The 20917-nt window shown below is 44.2% G+C and overlaps 1 protein-coding gene across 1 annotated transcript in view; it reads left to right on the top strand.

Annotated features, from left to right (window-relative positions):
* iqch (IQ motif containing H) overlaps positions 1 to 20917 on the top strand; it is a 213408-nt gene that overhangs the window by 62304 nt on the left and 130187 nt on the right. The window contains exons 10-11 of the mRNA XM_064990331.1: positions 4186 to 4521; positions 14563 to 14629. Of these exons, the coding sequence (XP_064846403.1) occupies positions 4186 to 4521; positions 14563 to 14629 (403 nt within the window). The remainder of the gene's footprint in view (positions 1 to 4185; positions 4522 to 14562; positions 14630 to 20917) is intronic.

Genomic DNA, 20917 nt, shown 5'->3' with positions numbered 1-20917 from the left:
GTGTTCACAGTAAAACTGTAACTTAAAGCAGCTACAGCCTCAGTGTTCACAGTAAAACTGTAACTTAAAGCAGCTACAGCCTCAGTGTTCACAGTAAAACTGTAACTTAAAGCAGGTACAGCCTCAGTGTTCACAGTAAAACTGTAACTTAAAGCAGCTACAGCCTCAGTGTTCACAGTAAAACTGTAACTTAAAGCAGGTACAGCCTCAGTGTTCACAGTAAAACTGTAACTTAAAGCAGGTACAGCCTCAGTGTTCACAGTAAAACTGTAACTTAAAGCGGGTACAGCCTCAGTGTTCACAGTAAACCTGTAACTTAAAGCTGGTCCAGCCTCAGTGTTCACAGTAAAACTGTAACTTAAAGCAGGTACAGCCTCAGTGTTCACAGTAAAACTGTAACTTAAAGCGGGTACAGCCTCAGTGTTCACAGTAAACCTGTAACTTAAAGCTGGTCCAGCCTCAGTGTTCACAGTAAAACTGTAACTTAAAGCAGGTACAGCCTCAGTGTTCACAGTAAACCTGTAACTTAAAGCAGGTACAGCCTCAGTGTTCACAGTAAAACTGTAACTTAAAGCAGGTACAGCCTCAGTGTTCACAGTAAAACTGTAACTTAAAGCAGGTACAGCCTCAGTGTTCACAGTAAAACTGTAACTTAAAGCAGGTACAGCCTCAGTGTTCACAGTAAAACTGTAACTTAAAGCAGGTAGAGCCTCAGTGTTCACAGTAAACCTGTAACTTAAAGCAGGTAGAGCCTCAGTGTTCACAGTAAAACTGTAACTTAAAGCAGGTACAGCCTCAGTGTTCACAGTAAAACTGTAACTTAAAGCAGGTACAGCCTCAGTGTTCACAGTAAAACTGTAACTTAAAGCGGGTACAGCCTCAGTGTTCACAGTAAAACTGTAACTTAGCGGGTACAGCCTCAGTGTTCACAGTAAAACTGTAACTTAAAGCAGGTACAGCCTCAGTGTTCACAGTAAAACTGTAACTTAAAGCAGGTACAGCCTCAGTGTTCACAGTAAAACTGTAATTTAAAGCAGGTACAGCCTCAGTGTTCACAGTAAAACTGTAACTTAAAGTGGGTACAGCCTCAGTGTTCACAGTAAAACTGTAACTTAAAGCAGGTACAGCCTCAGTGTTCACAGTAAAACTGTAGCTTAAAGCGGGTACAGCCTCAGTGTTCACAGTAAAACTGTAACTTAAAGCAGGTACAGCCTCAGTGTTCACAGTAAAACTGTAACTTAAAGCAGGTACAGCCTCAGTGTTCACAGTAAAACTGTAGCTTAAAGCAGGTACAGCCTCAGTGTTCACAGTAAAACTGTAACTTAAAGCAGGTACAGCCTCAGTGTTCACAGTAAACCTGTAACTTAAAGCGGGTACAGCCTCAGTGTTCACAGTAAAACTGTAACTTAAAGTGGGTACAGCCTCAGTGTTCACAGTAAAACTGTAACTTAAAGCAGGTACAGCCTCAGTGTTCACAGTAAAACTGTAACTTAAAGCAGGTACAGCCTCAGTGTTCACAGTAAAACTGTAACTTAAAGCAGGTACAGCCTCAGTGTTCACAGTAAAACTGTAACTTAGTGGGTACAGCCTCAGTGTTCACAGTAAACCTGTAACTTAAAGCAGGTGTAGCCTCGGTGTTCACAGTAAAACTGTAACTTAAAGCAGGTGCAGCCTCAGTGTTCACAGTAAAACTGTAACTTAAAGCAGGTACAGCCTCAGTGTTCACAGTAAAACTGTAATTTAAAGCAGGTACAGCCTCAGTGTTCACAGTAAAACTGTAACTTAAAGCAGGTACAGCCTCAGTGTTCACAGTAAAACTGTAACTTAAAGCAGTTACATCCTCAGTGTTCACAGTAAAACTGTAACTTAAAGCAGCTACAGCCTCAGTGTTCACAGTAAAACTGTAACTTAAAGCAGTTACATCCTCAGTGTTCACAGTAAAACTGTAGCTGAAAGCAGGTACAGCCTCAGTGTTCACAGTAAAACTGTAACTTAAAGCAGGTACAGCCTCAGTGTTCACAGTAAAACTGTAACTTAAAGTGGGTACAGCCTCAGTGTTCACAGTAAAACTGTAGCTTAAAGCGGGTACAGCCTCAGTGTTCACAGTAAAACTGTAACTTAAAGCAGGTACAGCCTCAGTGTTCACAGTAAAACTGTAACTTAAAGCAGGTACAGCCTCAGTGTTCACAGTAAAACTGTAGCTTAAAGCAGGTACAGCCTCAGTGTTCACAGTAAAACTGTAACTTAAAGCAGGTACAGCCTCAGTGTTCACAGTAAACCTGTAGCTTAAAGCAGGTACAGCCTCAGTGTTCACAGTAAAACTGTAGCTTAAAGCAGGTACAGCCTCAGTGTTCACAGTAAAACTGTAACTTAAAGCAGGTACAGCCTCAGTGTTCACAGTAAAACTGTAACTTAAAGCAGGTACAGCCTCAGTGTTCACAGTAAAACTGTAACTTAAAGCAGGTACAGCCTCAGTGTTCACAGTAAAACTGTAACTTAGTGGGTACAGCCTCAGTGTTCACAGTAAACCTGTAACTTAAAGCAGGTGTAGCCTCAGTGTTCACAGTAAAACTGTAACTTAAAGCAGGTGCAGCCTCAGTGTTCACAGTAAAACTGTAACTTAAAGCAGGTACAGCCTCAGTGTTCACAGTAAAACTGTAATTTAAAGCAGGTACAGCCTCAGTGTTCACAGTAAAACTGTAACTTAAAGCAGGTACAGCCTCAGTGTTCACAGTAAAACTGTAACTTAAAGCAGTTACATCCTCAGTGTTCACAGTAAAACTGTAACTTAAAGCAGCTACAGCCTCAGTGTTCACAGTAAAACTGTAACTTAAAGCAGTTACATCCTCAGTGTTCACAGTAAAACTGTAGCTGAAAGCAGGTACAGCCTCAGTGTTCACAGTAAAACTGTAACTTAAAGCAGGTACAGCCTCAGTGTTCACAGTAAAACTGTAACTTAAAGCAGGTACAGCCTCAGTGTTCACAGTAAAACTGTAATTTAAAGCAGGTACAGCCTCAGTGTTCACAGTAAAACTGTAACTTAAAGCAGGTACAGCCTCAGTGTTCACAGTAAAACTGTAACTTAAAGCAGTTACATCCTCAGTGTTCACAGTAAAACTGTAACTTAAAGCAGCTACAGCCTCAGTGTTCACAGTAAAACTGTAACTTAAAGCAGTTACATCCTCAGTGTTCACAGTAAAACTGTAGCTTAAAGCAGGTACAGCCTCAGTGTTCACAGTAAAACTGTAACTTAAAGCAGGTACAGCCTCAGTGTTCACAGTAAAACTAACTTAAAGCAGGTACAGCCTCAGTGTTCACAGTAAAACTGTAACTTAAAGCAGGTACAGCCTCAGTGTTCACAGTAAAACTGTAACTTAAAGTGGGTACAGCCTCAGTGTTCACAGTAAAACTGTAACTTAAAGCAGGTACAGCCTCAGTGTTCACAGTAAAACTGTAACTTAAAGCGAGTACAGCCTCAGTGTTCACAGTAAAACTGTAACTTAAAGCAGGTACAGCCTCAGTGTTCACAGTAAAACTGTAACTTAAAGCAGGTACAGCCTCAGTGTTCACAGTAAAACTGTAACTTAAAGCAGCTACAGCCTCAGTGTTCACAGTAAAACTGTAACTTAAAGCAGTTACATCCTCAGTGTTCACAGTAAAACTGTAGCTTAAAGCAGGTACAGCCTCAGTGTTCACAGTAAAACTGTAACTTAAAGCAGGTACAGCCTCAGTGTTCACAGTAAAACTAACTTAAAGCAGGTACAGCCTCAGTGTTCACAGTAAAACTGTAACTTAAAGCAGGTACAGCCTCAGTGTTCACAGTAAAACTGTAACTTAAAGTGGGTACAGCCTCAGTGTTCACAGTAAAACTGTAACTTAAAGCAGGTACAGCCTCAGTGTTCACAGTAAAACTGTAACTTAAAGCGAGTACAGCCTCAGTGTTCACAGTAAAACTGTAACTTAAAGCAGGTACAGCCTCAGTGTTCACAGTAAAACTGTAACTTAAAGCAGGTACAGCCTCAGTGTTCACAGTAAAACTGTAACTTAAAGCAGCTACAGCCTCAGTGTTCACAGTAAATGCGTGCTAGAATTTGCCCTGAATTTTCACAACGTTCAGGTTTGCGCACAGCAGAAGGTTTCATTGGCGCTCTCCCATTACGGATCACTGTCCCTGTTTTTCTCCAGGGCGGGGATCTGTCCTGGGCCGGAGGAGGAGGAGGCAGTAGCTCGGTGGAGCGTCTCCTCTCGGTGATAGAGAACAGAGAGGAGGTTTGGGACCTGGTGCACCGACCAGGGCAGCGCTACCGGGGGGAGGGAGGCACGGAGGCTGCCGCGATACGGATCCAGAGCTGCTGGAGGCGCCACTGGGCCCGCAACGCCTACCTGCGCCACCGCCAGAGGAAGTGGGCGGCAGGGACCATCGCCATCTCCTGGCTGATGCACGCTCAACTGGGCCGCGTCAGGAAGAGCCTGCAGGAGAGCAAGAGGACACACCTGGATAACTACCGCATCAGGGGCCAGGTCTGTCTGTCTGTCTGTCTGTCTGTCTGTCTGTCTGTCCGTCCGTCTGTCTGTCATACCCAGATGCTCTCCCAGTCATATTGCCCCTCTGACTGAGCAGAGAATCCTCTGTACCCTTGATAGTCTGACATCTCAGTTAAACGTCTGTTTTGATATAACAGCACTATGTATCTTCAGATGCTCTGTCTCTGTCTCTGTCTGTGTCTCTGTCTGTGTCTCTGTCTCTGAATATGTCTGTGTTTCTGTCTGTGTCTCTGTCTGTGTCTCTGTCTGTGTCTCTGTCTGTGTCTCTGTCTGTGTCAGTGTCTCTGTCTGTGTCTGTGTCAGTGTCTCTGTCTGTATCTCTGTCTGTGTCTCTGTCTCTGAATATGTCTGTGGTTCTGTCTGTGTCTCTGTCTGTGTCTCTGTCTGTGTCTCTGTCTCTGAATATGTCTGTGTTTCTGTCTGTGTTTCTGTCTGTGTCTCTGTCTGTGTCTCTGTCTGTGTCTCTGTCTCTGAATATGTCTGTGTTTCTGTCTGTGTCTCTGTCTGTGTCTCTGTCTGTGTCTCTGTCTGTGTCTGTGTCTCTGTCTGTGTCTCTGTCTGTATCTCTGTCTGTGTCTCTGTCTCTGTCTCTGAATATGTCTGTGTTTCTGTCTGTGTCTCTGTCTGTGTCTCTGTCTGTGTCTCTGTCTGTGTCTCTGTCTGTGTCTCTGTCTGTGTCTCTGTCTCTGTCTGTGTCTCTGTCTCTGAATACGTCTGTGTTTCTGTCTGTGTCTCTGTCTGTGTCTGTGTCTCTGTCTGTCTCTGTCTCTGAATGTGTCTCTGTCTCTGTCTGTGTCTGTGTCTCTGTCTGTGTCTGTGTCTCTGTCTCTGAATATGTCTGTGTCTCTGTCTGTGTCTCTGTCTGTGTCTCTGAATGTGTCTCTGTCTGTGTCTCTGAATGTGTCTGTGTCTGTTTCTCTGTCTCTGAATGTGTCTGTGTCTCTGTCTCTGAATGTGTCTGTGTCTCTGTCTGTGTCTCTGTCTGAGTCTGTGTCTCTGTCTGTGTCTCTGTCTGAGTCTGTGTCTCTGTCTGTGTCTCTGTCTGAGTCTGTGTCTGTGTCTCTGAATGTGTCTGTGTCTCTGTCTGTGTCTCTGAATGTATCTGTGTCTCTGTCTGTGTCTCTGTCCTTGTCCCTATCTCTGTCTGTGTCTGTCTCTCTGTCTGTGTCTGTGTCTCTGTCTGTGTCTGTGTCTCTGTCTGTGTCTCTGAATGTGTCTGTGTCTGTGTCTCTGTCTCTGTCTGTGTCTCTGTCCTTGTCCCTATCTCTGTCTGTGTCTGTGTCTCTGTCTCTGTCTGTGTCTCTGTCCTTGTCCCTATCTCTGTCTGTGTCTCTGTCTGTGTCTGTGTCTCTGTCCTTGTCCCTATCTGTGTCTGTGTCTCTGTCTGTGTCTCTGTCTGTGTCTGTGTCTCTGTCCTTGTCCCTATCTCTGTCTGTGTCTGTGTCTCTGTCTGTGTCTGTGTCTCTGTCCTTGTCCCTATCTCTGTCTGTGTCTCTGTCTGTGTCTCTGTCTGTGTATGTGTCTCTGTCTGTGTCTGTGTCTCTGTCTGTGTCTCTGTCTGTGTCTGTGTCTCTGTCTGTGTCTCTGTCCTTGTCCCTATCTCTGTCTGTGTCTCTGTCTGTGTCTCTGTCTGTGTCTGTGTCTCTGAATGTGTCTGTGTCTCTGTCCTTGTCCCTATCTCTGTCTGTGTCTGTGTCTCTGTCTGTGTCTCTGTCTGTGTCTGTGTCTCTGAATTTGTCTGTGTCTGTGTCTGTGTCTCTGTCTGTGTCTCTGTCTCTGTCTGTGTCTGTGTCTCTGAATGTGTCTGTGTCTCTGTCTGTGTCTGTGTCTCTGTCTGTGTCTGTGTCTCTGTCCTTGTCCCTATCTCTGTCTCTGTCTGTGTCTCTGTCTGTGTCTCTGTCTGTGTCTGTGTCTCTGAATGTGTCTGTGTCTCTGTCTGTGTCTCTGTCTGTGTCTCTGTCTGTGTCTCTGTCTGTGTCTCTGTCTGTGTCTCTGTCTCTGAATGTGTCTGTGTCTCTGAATGTGTCTCTGTCTCTGAATGTGTCTGTGTCTCTGAATGTGTCTTTGTCTCTGTCTCTGTCTCTGAATGTGTCTGTGTCTCTGTCTGTGTCTGTGTCTCTGTCTCTGAATGTGTCTGTGTCTCTGAATGTGTCTGTGTCTCTGAATGTGTCTGTGTCTCTGTCTGTGTCTGTGTCTCTGTCTGTGTCTGTGTCTCTGTCCTTGTCCCTATCTCTGTCTGTGTCTGTGTCTCTGTCTCTGTCTGTATCTGTGTCTCTGAATGTGTCTGTGTCTGTGTCTCTGTGTCTCTGAATGTGTCTCTCTCTGTGTCTCTGTCTCTGTCTCTGTCTGTGTCTGTGTCTCTGTCTGTGTCTCTGAATGTGTCTGTGTCTCTGTCTGTGTCTCTGAATGTGTCTCTGTCTGTGTCTGTGTCTCTGTCTGTGTCTCTGAATGTGTCTGTGTCTCTGTCTGTGTCTCTGAATGTGTCTCTGTCTGTGTCTGTGTCTCTGTCTGTATCTGTGTCTCTGAATGTGTCTGTGTCTGTGTCTCTGTCTGTGCCTCTGTCTGTGTCTCTGTCTGTCTGTGTCTCTGTCTGTGTCTGTGTCTCTGTCTGTGTCTCTGTCTGTGTCTGTGTCTCTGTCTGTGTCTGTGTCAGTGCATCATATCCATCTCACTTGTCATTCTGTCTCTGTGTCATGACTTGACTTTTGCATTCATCTGAAGACTGTTATTTATCAAATTAACTAAGTATGTTTAATTGTTACCCGATTTAAATGAATCATGTAACAATGAACTCATTAGGATGTGGGGCACCACGGGAGCGGTTCTTTTAAAGAGGTACGATCTCCCTAATTAAAAGGCCTTTACCTATCACACCTGTAAACAGTCAATTTATTTATCACAACGTCGTATCATATCATCATTCTGGACAGTTGTAACCTCCTTGCATCTAAAAAAAACAGCCTTCATTAATACACAAATTGGTTTAATTATTTATTTACTACCTAATTACAGTGCCTTTGCAAAAGTATTCATCCCCCTTGGCGTTTTTTTCCCTTTTTTGTTGCATTTCAACCTGTAATTTAATTGGATTTTTATTTGGATTTCATGTAATGGACATGAAATAGTCCAAATTGTGGAAGTGAAAAGAAAAACATAACTTGTTTCAAAAAAATGTTTAAATTTAAAAATAAATGGAAAAGTGGTGCGTGCAAACCATAAGATCTGGTGCAACCAATTACCTTCAGAAGTCACATAATTAGTTCGGTGTACTTTATTTAAGTGTCACATGATCTGTCACATTATTTCAGTATATATACAGTGCCTTGCGAAAGTATTCGGCCCCCTTGAACTTTGCGACCTTTTGCCACATTTCAGGCTTCAAACATAAAGATATAAAACTGTATTTTTTTTGTGAAGAATCAACAACAAGTGGGACACAATCATGAAGTGGAACGACATTTATTTGATATTTCAAACTTTTTTAACAAATCAAAAACTGAAAAATTGGGCGTGCAAAATTATTCAGCCGCTTTACTTTCAGTGCAGCAAAATCTCTCCAGAGCTCTCTCCACTGTACCTGTATATATATCTGTTCTGAAAGGTCCCAGAGTATGCAACACCACTAAGCAAGAGGCACCAAGAAGACCAAGGAGCTCTCCAAACAGGGCAGGGACAAAGTTGTGGAGAAGTACAGATCAGGGTTGGGTTAAAAAAATATATCAGAAACTTTGAACATCTCATAGAGCACCAATTAAATCCATTGTTAAAAAATTCAAAGAATATGGCACCACAACGAACCTGACGAGAGGGCCGCCCACCAAAACTCACAGACCAGGCAAGGAGGGCATTAATGAGAGAGGAAACAAAGAGACCAAAGATAACCCTGAAGGAGCTGCAAAGCTCCACAGCGGAGATTGGAGAATCTGTCCATGGGACCACTTTAAGCCTTACACTCCACAGAGCTGGGTATTACAGAAGAGTGGCCAGAAAAAAGCAATTGCTTAAAGAAAAAAAGGCATGTGGGAGACTCCCCAAACATATGAAAGATGATACTCTGGTTAGATGAGACTAAAATTTAGTTTTTTGGCCATCAATGAAAACGCTATGTCTGGCGCAAACCCAACTCCTCTCATCACCCCGAGAACACCATCCTCACAGTGAAGCATGGTGGTGGCAGCATCATGCTGTGGGGATGTTTTTCATCGGCAGGGAAACTGGTCAGAATTGAAGGGATGATGGATGGCGCTAAATACAGGGAAATTCTTGAAGGAAACCTGTTTGTCTTCCAGAGATGTGAGACTGGGACGGAGGTACGCCTTCCAGCAGGACAATGACCCTAAGCATACTTCAAAAGCAACACTCGAGTGGTTAAAGGGGAAACATGTAAATGTCTTGGAATAGCCTAGTCAGAGCCCAGACCTCAATCCTATTGAGAATCTGTGGTATGACTTAAAGATTGCTGCACACCAGCGGAACCCATCCAACTTGAAGGAGCTGGAGCAGTTTTGCCTTGAAGAATGGGCAAAAATCCCAGTGGCTAGATGTGCCAAGCTTATAGAGACATACCCCAAGAGACTTAGAGCTGTAATTGCTGCAAAATGTGGCTGTACAAAGTATTGACTTGGGGAGGTGAATAGTTATTCACGCTCAAGTTTTCTGTTTTTTTTGGTCTTATTTCTTGTTTGTTTCACAATAAAAAATATTTTGCATCTTCAAAGTGGTAGGCATGTTGTGTAAATGAAATGATACAAACCCCCCAAAAATCCATTTTAATTCCAGGTTGTAAGAAAACAAAATAGGAAAAATGCCAATTGGGTGAATTTCGCAAGCCAATGTAAATGGGAACACAGGCTAAACACACACACTCTGAATCGGTTATCGACTTGAGACTTAATCCGTTGAAAACAGATCGCTAGCGGAATGACAACAAAATGGACACTCGTTAAAGAAGAGAGAGAGAGAGGGACAGAGACACTTAACATTGCCACATTCAGAAACTACTCTCACCTACAATGACCATTAACTTTGCACACGATCCGCTGCCCGCTTTGAGCAAGAAATCATATATGTGTTTACGTGAAATGCCTGGGTTCGCTGGGCATCTCTCAGTGAATGGGGCAGCCTTTTTACGGCACACTTGTAATGCTCTGATTGCCTGAAATGGTTCCAACAACTCTTCGACTGTTGTCCTTCTTCATAGTTGTTCAGTATCCGGTGACTTGTCGTGTCGTCCTGAACTACAGAGTTAATTTTCCTTCCATTCGCTCTTGAAGAAGCTTCTTTGAAGATAGGCTAACCAACCATATTGATGGTTCCCCAATGGGATGATGATAGGCTGACCAACCATATTGATGGTTCCCCAATGGGATGCTGATAGGCTAACCAACCATATTGATGGTTCCCCAATGGGATGATGATAGGCTAGCCAACCATATTGATGGTACCCCAATGGGATGATGATAGGCTAGCCAACCATATTGATGGTTCCCCAATGGGATGATGATAGGCTAGCCAACCATATTGATGGTTCCCCAATGGGATGATGATAGGCTAGCCAACCATATTGATGGTTCCCCAATGGGATGATGATAGGCTAGCCAACCATATTGATGGTTCCCCAATGGGATGATGATAGGCTAGCCAACCATATTGATGGTTCCCCAATGGGATGATGATAGGCTAGCCAACCATATTGATGGTTCCCCAATGGGACGATGATAGGCTAACCAACCATATTGATGGTTCCCCAATGGGATGATGATATGCTGACCAACCATATTGATGGTTCCCCAATGGGATGATGATAGGCTAACCAACCATATTGATGGTTCCCCAATGGGATGATGATATGCTGACCAACCATATTGATGGTTCCCCAATGGGACGATGATAGGCTAACCAACCATATTGATGGTTCCCCAATGGGATGATGATAGGCTAACCAACCATATTGATGGTTCCCCAATGGGATGATGATAGGCTGACCAACCATATTGATGGTTCCCCAATGGGATGATGATAGGCTGACCAACCATATTGATGGTTCCCCAATGGGATGATGATAGGCTAACCAACCATATTGATGGTTCCCCATTGGGATGATGATATGGTGACCAACCATATTGATGGTTCCCCAATGGGATGATGATAGGCTAACCAACCATATTGATGGTTCACCAATGGGATGATGATATGCTGACCAACCATATTGATGGTTCCCCAATGGGACGATGATAGGCTAACCAACCATATTGATGGTTCCCCAATGGGATGATGATAGGCTAACCAACCATATTGATGGTTCACCAATGGGATGATGATATGCTGACCAACCATATTGATGGTTCCCCAATGGGACGATGATAGGCTAACCAACCATATTGATGGTTCCCCAATGGGATGATGATAGGCTAACCAACCATATTTATGGTTCCCTAATGGGATGATGATAGGCTAACCAACCATATTGATGGTTCCCCAATGGGATGATGATAGGCTAACCAACCATATTGATGGTTCCCCAATGGGATGATGATAGGCTAGCCAACCATATTGATGGTTCCCCAATGGGATGATGATAGGCTGACCAACCATATTGATGGTTCCCCAATGGGATGATGATAGGCTGACCAACCATATTGATGGTTCCCCAATGGGATGATGATAGGCTAGCCAACCATATTGATGGTTCCCCAATGGGATGATGATAGGCTAGCCAACCATATTGATGGTTCTCCAATGGGATGATGATAGGCTAGCCAACCATATTGATGGTTCCCCAATGGGATGATGATAGGCTGACCAACCATATTGATGGTTCCCCAATGGGATGATGATAGGCTAGCCAACCATATTGATGGTTCCCCAATGGGATGATGATAGGCTAGCCAACCATATTTATGGTTCTCCAATGGGATGATGATAGGCTAGCCAACCATATTGATGGTTCCCCAATGGGATGATGATAGGCTAACCAACCATATTGATGGTTCCCCAATGGGATGATGATAGGCTAGCCAACCATATTGATGGTTCCCCAATGGGATGATGATAGGCTAGCCAACCATATTGATGGTCCCCCAATGGGATGATGATAGGCTAGCCAACCATATTGATGGTTCCCCAATGGGATGATGATAGGCTAGCCAACCATTTTGATGGTTCCCCAATGGGATGATGATAGGCTAGCCAACCATATTGATGGTTCCCCAATGGGATGATGATAGGCTGACCAACCATATTGATGGTTCCCCAATGGGATGATGATAGGCTGACCAACCATATTGATGGTTCCCCAATGGGATGATGATAGGCTAGCCAACCATATTGATGGTTCCCCAATGGGATGATGATAGGCTAGCCAACCATATTGATGGTTCTCCAATGGGATGATGATAGGCTAGCCAACCATATTGATGGTTCCCCAATGGGATGATGATAGGCTGACCAACCATATTGATGGTTCCCCAATGGGATGATGATAGGCTAACCAACCATATTTATGGTTCCCCAATGGGATGATGATAGGCTAACCATATTGATGGTTCCCCAATGGGATGATGATAGGCTAGCCAACCATATTGATGGTTCCCCAATGGGATGATGATAGGCTAGCCAACCATATTGATGGTTCCCCAATGGGATGATGATAGGCTAGCCAACCATATTTATGGTTCTCCAATGGGATGATGATAGGCTAGCCAACCATATTGATGGTTCCCCAATGGGATGATGATAGGCTAACCAACCATATTGATGGTTCCCCAATGGGATGATGATAGGCTAGCCAACCATATTGATGGTTCCCCAATGGGATGATGATAGGCTAGCCAACCATATTGATGGTCCCCCAATGGGATGATGATAGGCTAGCCAACCATATTGATGGTTCCCCAATGGGATGATGATAGGCTAGCCAACCATTTTGATGGTTCCCCAATGGGATGATGATAGGCTAGCCAACCATATTGATGGTTCCCCAATGGGATGATGATAGTATCGTAATACAATGGTTTGAGCAGAGTAACATGGTGGTCCTACTTAAATTTGCTTTCGAAGATACTTTACTTAGGACAGCTAATCAGCCGTACCAGTGATTGTCCAGGAGGTGAGGTTATCATCTCCACCTCGTGTTGAGGTTCAAAGTTCGAACGATTTTAAACGCACAGCTGCAGCTTCACGATTTTCTGATCTAATGTGATCACATCTTAACCCACGAAAGGGGTGGTTCCGGCAGGCATGCACGCTCCCTGATCTCATTCTGGGGGCGGTGATTACTCACTGTGCGAAAGTTATGGAAAACAATTCTCTTCTATAAATCATATCCCACTTTTAACGTGTTCACGCTACAGGTTCCCCAAGGGGAACCACACACCCCCCACTCAACTCAAACCGTGGCGCACAGAATGCAAAAATATTCTTAGAAATATTTAACCTCCACACAACAAGTCCAACAAGTCCAATAGCTCAAATGAAAGATAAACACCTTGTTCATCTACCCAGTGAGTCAGATTTCTAAAATGTTTTACGGCGAAAACATAGCACATATGCATATCAAACCACCACAAAGACACAGACGATATGTAGCCATTTTGTCGAACAAAAGATGCAACCACAAACGCAGGATTAAAAGAAAAATAATTCACTAACCTTTTGAAAATCTTCATCAGATGACAGTAATAGGACACGTTACTCAGTACATTTATGTTTTTTTCAATAATATGCAATTTATATCCATAAATCTCCGTTTACATTGAGCCATGTTCTGAAACTGCAAAAAAACCTGAGAAATTATAGATAAATCTGCCAGATAACGCCAGATAACAGCAATACACATCATAAACTTTGACTAAATATACACGTTCTACATATAGTTAGAAAGATACACTGCTTCTTAATGCAATCGCTTTGTCACATTTCTTTTTAACGTTACAGAAATCGTTACCTATTCAATAATCTGAGACGGCGCTCAGACGTAAGCAATATTTCTCCGCTAATGTTGGAGTCAACAGAAACACAAAATTACAACATAAATATTCCCTTACCTTTTGATGGTCTTCAATCAGAATGTAGTGGAAGGAGTCATACTTACCCAAAACAGCGTTTGGTTTCAAGTCGTGTGTCTTTGTGTTTGCAAATGCGACAAGTTCCAGCTGAAATGCATCCAAAATTACTTCTGGTCCCGAACAGTTGCGCATCAAAACTTCAAAATTACATATTATATGTCGACTAAATTGGTCAAACTAAGTGCAGAATCAAGCTTTAGGATGTTAATAACGTACAAAACAATTCTCAAATCGACCGGACAAACTGTGTTCTTCTCGTGCAAGTTGGAACAATGGGCTATCTATGCGCAACGCGCGCCTGAAAGTGCATGTATTTTCTCACGACACCCAGTATTTTGCCTGCCAAAGGGTCAAAGCTCACGGGTTTTGCACAATTAAACGCTCTACTGATAGAAGACAACTCGCGGAAAGACATAGAAACTGATCCCAGATCCATAGCTGGTTGGGAAGGGTGGGGGCGATGACGTCAAAGTTGGCCCAACTTTCCTGATGAGAAAAATAGTTTGGGAGATTGGCTGCCCTGTGAGTTCTGCTATACATACAGCCATAATTCAAACGGTTTTAGAAGCTTTAGAGTGTTTTCTATTCAATAATTATTATTATATGCATATATTAGCAATTTTGGACAGATTTTGTTCCAGTTTACTATGGGCACACAATTCATCCAAAGGGGGCAGTATTGTCCCGAGCCTTAACAGGTTTTAACAAGAAAATGTTTTATCGTTTTTCCATATTACATGCACAACCCATAGTATGGAAACCATCATTCATATAATAGGTATACACTCCAAGTTACAGTATTTCCTTCATAACATTTTTAATGACATCACAAAATAACAAACAAAATGATCGCCTCTGAACATTCCCCGCGTTCTACGTTAGAAATATTGTGTGTGTGTGTGTGTCCAGGACAGTCGCATCACCGATCTATGTTCCTCTTGTCCTCCCCCAGTATCTGTCAGCCAACTGGAAACACATCCAGGCTTCCAGAAGGACCATCATACACGTCCCATCATTAGGTAGGTATCTCTCACACAGACACATACCATCATTAGGTAGGTATCTCTCACACAGACACATACCATCATTAGGTAGGTATCTCTCACACAGACACATCGCATCATGAGGTAGGTCTCTCTCACACAGACACATCTCATCATTAGGTAGGTATCTCTCACACAGACACATACCATCATTAGGTAGGTATCTCTCACACAGACACATACCATCATTAGGTAGGTATCTCTCACACAGACACATACCATCATTAGGTAGGTATCTCTCACACAGACACATCGCATCATGAGGTAGGTATCTCTCACACAGACACATCTCATCATTAGGTAGGTATCTCTCACACAGACACATACCATCATTAGGTAGGTATCTCTCACACAGACACGTCCCATCATTAGGTAGGTATCTCTCACACAGACACATCGCATCATGAGGTAGGTATCTCTCACACAGACACATCTCATCATTAGGTAGGTATCTCTCACACAGACACATACCATCATTAGGTAGGTATCTCTCCCTCACACAGGTGTCTCTGTACAGGTGTCTGCGGACAGCTCTGTCTACAGCTACACCTGACTGGTACTGGTACCGGTACAGCTTGAAATGGGTCTGTGGTCTCTGCAGGAAAACCACGAGGAGACGACCGTGCGATTCTGAACGCCGGAGAGTGAGGGAACTGTACAGAAAGCTTTCCCCTCTATTGCCATTTCATTTAGGAATTAGGAGTTAAAGCTAATGAATATATTTCAACGAGACACAGGGGATGTGTTTCCCCCCCCCCCCAGATAATTTACAGGTAATGAACTACAGGAATCTTGTTTCTACGGTTTCCGTCGTGGGTCTTTTTAGATGGCCTCTTGTTTTATTTTATTAGTCTGAACGAGGAAAGGCCACACACAGAAGAACTATGAGTTTCAATTGCGATCAGGCGTGCGTTTGTCAACCCTTAATAAACTATTGTCTCAAATGATTATTAGAGCTAATTACCAACAGATGTAATGTTTTATGGGCCCTCCGGGTCTCTGAGGAGTAGAGTGGTGTGTGTGTGTGTGTGTGTGTGTGTGTGTTAGCGCGTGTGCGTGCTGCTGTGTTGAGCTCGGAGAAGATAATTAGCTAGTTGAACCCCATTGTTGTTAATTAGCAGGAAGCCAATCATTTAATTTAATTACCTCGATCCATCGGAGGATTGTCTCTCTCTCTCTCTCTCTCTCGCTGCACTGGCAGGTCAGCCAGACAGACCAGCAGACAGACCCACAGGGATGTCCTCTGCACAGTATCACGATGCTGTGTCTTTGTCTGGTTTTATGTCCTGTGTTCTGTGTTCTGTGTATGGCAGACTGGATTAGGTGGTAACCCTGTGTTCTGTGTTCTGTGTATGGCAGACTGGGTTAGGTGGTAACCCTGTGTTCTGTGTATGGCAGACTGGATTAGGTGGTAACCCTGTGTTCTGTGTATGGCAGACTGGGTTAGATGGTAACCCTGTGTTCTGTGTATGGCAGACTGGGTTAGGTGGTAACCCTGTGTTCTGTGTATGGCAGACTGGATTAGGTGGTAACCCTGTGTTCTGTGTATGGCAGACTGGATTAAGTGGTAACCCTGTGTTCTGTGTATGGCAGACTGGATTAGGTGGTAACCCTGTGTTCTGTGTATGGCAGACTGGGTTAGATGGTAACCCTGTGTTCTGTGTATGGCAGACTGGGTTAGGTGGTAACCCTGTGTTCTGTGTATGGCAGACTGGATTAGGTGGTAACCCTGTGTTCTGTGTATGGCAGACTGGATTAGGTGGTAACCCTGTGTTCTGTGTATGGGAGACTGGGTTAGGTGGTAACCCTGTGTTCTGTGTATGGCAGACTGGATTAGGTGGTAACCCTGTGTTCTGTGTTCTGTGTATGGCAGACTGGGTTAAGTGGTAACCCTGTGTTCTGTGTATGGCAGACTGGATTAGGTGGTAACCCTGTGTTCTGTGTATGGCAGACTGGGTTAGGTGGTAACCCTGTGTTCTGTGTTCTGTGTATGGCAGACTGGGTTAAGTGGTAACCCTGTGTTCTGTGTATGGCAGACTGTGTTAGGTGGTAACCCTGTGTTCTGTGTATGGCAGACTGGATTAGGTGGTAACCCTGTGTTCTGTGTATGGGAGACTGGGTTAGGTGGTAACCCTGTGTTCTGTGTATGGCAGACTGGATTAGGTGGTAACCCTGTGTTCTGTGTATGGCAGACTGGATTAGGTGGTAACCCTGTGTTCTGTGTATGGCAGACTGGGTTAGATGGTAACCCTGTGTTCTGTGTATGGCAGACTGGGTTAGGTGGTAACCCTGTGTTCTGTGTTCTGTGTATGGCAGACTGGGTTAGGTGGTAACCCTGTGTTCTGTGTTCTGTGTATGGCAGACTGGGTTAGGTGGTAACCCTGTGTTCTGTGTTCTGTGTATGGCAGACTGGGTTAGGTGGTAACCCTGTGTTCTGTGTTCTGTGTATGGCAGACTGGGTTAGGTGGTAACCCTGTGTTCTGTGTATGGCAGACTGGGTTAGATGGTAACCCTGTGTTCTGTGTATGGCAGACTGGGTTAGGTGGTAACCCTGTGTTCTGTGTATGGCAGACTGGGTTAGGTGGTAACCCTGTGTTCTGTGTATGGCAGACTGAGTTAGGTTGTAACCCTGTGTTCTGTGTATGGCAGACTGGGTTAGGTGGTAACCCTGTGTTCTGTGTATGGCAGACTGGGTTAGGTGGTAACCCTGTGTTCTGTGTATGGCAGACTGTGTTAGGTGGTAACCCTGTGTTCTGTGTTCTGTGTATGGCAGACTGGGTTAGGTGGTAACCCTGTGTTCTGTGTATGGTAGACTGGGTTAGGTGGTAACCCTGTGTTCTGTGTATGGCAGACTGGGTTAGATGGTAACCCTGTGTTCTGTGTATGGCAGACTGTGTTAGGTGGTAACCCTGTGTTCTGTGTTCTGTGTATGGCAGACTGGGTTAGGTGGTAACCCTGTGTTCTGTGTTCTGTGTATGGCAGACTGGGTTAGGTGGTAACCCTGTGTTCTGTGTTCTGTGTATGGTAGACTGGGTTAGGTGGTAACCCTGTGTTCTGTGTTCTGTGTATGGCAGACTGGGTTAGGTGGTAACCCTGTGTTCTGTGTATGGCAGACTGGGTTAGGTGGTAACTCTGTGTTCTGTGTATGGTAGACTGGGTTAGGTGGTAACCCTGTGTTCTGTGTATGGCAGACTGGGTTAGGTGGTAACTCTGTGTTCTGTGTATGGTAGACTGGGTTAGGTGGTAACTCTGTGTTCTGTGTATGGCAGACTGTGTTAGGTGGTAACCCTGTGTTCTGTGTTCTGTGTATGGCAGACTGGGTTAGGTGGTAACCCTGTGTTCTGTGTTCTGTGTATGGCAGACTGGGTTAGGTGGTAACCCTGTGTTCTGTGTATGGCAGACTGGGTTAGGTGGTAACCCTGTGTTCTGTGTATGGCAGACTGGGTTAGGTGGCAACTCTGTGTTATGTGTATGGCAGACTGGGTTAGGTGGTAACCCTGTGTTCTGTGTTCTGTGTATGGTAGACTGAGTTAGGTGGTAACCCTGTATTCTGTGTTATGTGTATGGCAGACTGGGTTAGGTGGTAACCCTGTGTTCTGTGTTCTGTGTATGGTAGACTGAGTTAGGTGGTAACCCTGTATTCTGTGTTCTGTGTATGGTAGACTGGGTTAGGTGGTAACCCTGTGTTCTGTGTATGGTAGACTGGGTTAGGTGGAAACCCTGTGTTCTGTGTATGGCAGACTGGGTTAGGTGGTAACCCTGTGTTCTGTGTTCTGTGTATGGCAGACTGGGTTAGATGGTAACCCTGTGTTCTGTGTATGGCAGACTGGGTTAGGTGGTAACCCTGTGTTCTGTGTATGGCAGACTGGGTTAGGTGGTAACCCTGTGTTCTGTGTATGGCAGACTGGGTTAGGTGGTAACCCTGTGTTCTGTGTATGGCAGACTGGGTTAGGTGGTAACCCTGTGTTCTGTGTATGGCAGACTGGGTTAGGTGGTAACCCTGTGTTCTGTGTATGGCAGACTGGGTTAGGTGGTAACCCTGTGTTCTGTGTTCTGTGTATGGCAGACTGGGTTAGGTGGTAACCCTGTGTTCTGTGTATGGCAGACTGGGTTAGGTGGTAACCCTGTGTTCTGTGTATGGTAGACTGGGTTAGGTGGTAACCCTGTGTTCTGTGTATGGCAGACTGGGTTAGGTGGTAACCCTGTGTTCTGTGTTCTGTGTATGGTAGACTGGGTTAGGTGGTAACCCTGTGTTCTGTGTATGGCAGACTGGGTTAGGTGGTAACCCTGTGTTCTGTGTTCTGTGTATGGTAGACTGGGTTAGGTGGTAACCCTGTGTTCTGTGTATGGCAGACTGGGTTAGATGGTAACCCTGTGTTCTGTGTTCTGTGTATGGCAGACTGGGTTAGGTGGTAACCCTGTGTTCTGTCTATGGCAGACTGGGTTAGGTGGTAACCCTGTGTTCTGTGTTCTGTGTATGGCAGACTGGGTTAGGTGGTAACCCTGTGTTCTGTGTTCTGTGTATGGCAGACTGGGTTAGGTGGTAACCCTGTGTTCTGTTTGTTCGGTTCCCCTGTGTTCTAACCCTGTATTCTGTGTTCTATGTGTTAGGTTCCCCATGTTCTAACCCTTTATTCTGTGTTATATGTGTTGGGTTCCCCCTGTTCTAACCCTGTATTCTGTGTTCTATGTGTTAGGTTCCCTGTATTCTAACCCTGTATTCTGAGTTCTATGTGTTAGGTTCCCTGTATTCTAACCCTGTATTCCATGTTCTATGTGTTAGGTTCCCTGTATTCTAACCCTGTATTCTGAGTTCTATGTGTTAGGTTCCCTGTATTCTAACCCTGTATTCTGAGTTCTATGTGTTAGGTTCCCTGTATTCTAACCCTGTATTCTGAGTTCTATGTGTTAGGTTCCCCGTATTCTAACCCTGTATTCTGAGTTCTATGTGTTAGGTTCCCTGTATTCTAACCCTGTATTCTGTGTTCTATGTGTTAGGTTCCCTGTATTCTAACCCTGTATTCCATGTTCTATGTGTTAGGTTCCCTGTATTCTAACCCTGTATTCTGAGTTCTATGTGTTAGGTTCCCTGTATTCTAACCCTGTATTCTGTGTTCTATGTGTTAGGTTCCCTGTATTCTAACCCTGTATTCTGAGTTCTATGTGTTAGGTTCCCCGTATTCTAACCCTGTATTATGTGTTCTATGTGTTAGGTTCACCGTATTCTAACCCTGTATTCTGTGTTCTATGTGTTAGGTTCCCCGTATTCTAACCCTGTATTCCGTGTTCTATGTGTTAGGTTCCCCGTATTCTAACCCTGTATTCCGTGTTCTATGTGTTAGGTTCCCTGTATTCTAACCCTGTATTCCATGTTCTATGTGTTAGGTTCCCTGTATTCTAACCCTGTATTCTGAGTTCTATGTGTTAGGTTCCCCGTATTCTAACCCTGTATTCTGAGTTCTATGTGTTAGGTTCCCTGTATTCTAACCCTGTATTCTGTGTTCTATGTGTTAGGTTCCCTGTATTCTAACCCTGTATTCCATGTTCTATGTGTTAGGTTCCCTGTATTCTAACCCTGTATTCTGAGTTCTATGTGTTAGGTTCCCTGTATTCTAACCCTGTATTCTGTGTTCTATGTGTTAGGTTCCCTGTATTCTAACCCTGTATTCTGAGTTCTATGTGTTAGGTTCCCCGTATTCTAACCCTGTATTATGTGTTCTATGTGTTAGGTTCACCGTATTCTAACCCTGTATTCTGTGTTCTATGTGTTAGGTTCCCCGTATTCTAACCCTGTATTCCGTGTTCTATGTGTTAGGTTCCCCGTATTCTAACCCTGTATTCCGTGTTCTATGTGTTAGGTTCCCTGTATTCTGAGTTCTATGTGTTAGGTTCCCTGTATTCTAACCCTGTATTCTGAGTTCTATGTGTTAGGTTCCCCGTATTCTAACCCTGTATTCCGTGTTCTACGTGTTAGGTTCCCCATATTCTAACCCTGTATTCCGTGTTCTATGTGTTAGGTTCCCTGTATTCTAACCCTGTATTCTGAGTTCTATGTGTTAGGTTCCCTGTATTCTAACCCTGTATTCTGAGGTCTATGTGTTAGGTTCCCTGTATTCTAACCCTGTATTCTGAGTTCTATGTGTTAGGTTCCCCGTATTCTAACCCTGTATTCCGTGTTCTATGTGTTAGGTTCCCCATATTCTAACCCTGTATTCCATGTTCTATGTGTTAGGTTCCCCGTATTCTAACCCTGTATTCCGTGTT

The sequence above is a fragment of the Oncorhynchus masou genome, chromosome 15 (genome assembly GCF_036934945.1).
Source record: "Oncorhynchus masou masou isolate Uvic2021 chromosome 15, UVic_Omas_1.1, whole genome shotgun sequence".
Classification (NCBI taxonomy): Eukaryota; Metazoa; Chordata; class Actinopteri; order Salmoniformes; family Salmonidae; genus Oncorhynchus; species Oncorhynchus masou.
The sequence above is the reverse complement of the archived record's forward strand: the minus strand, read 5'-3'. Positions and strand labels throughout refer to the sequence as shown.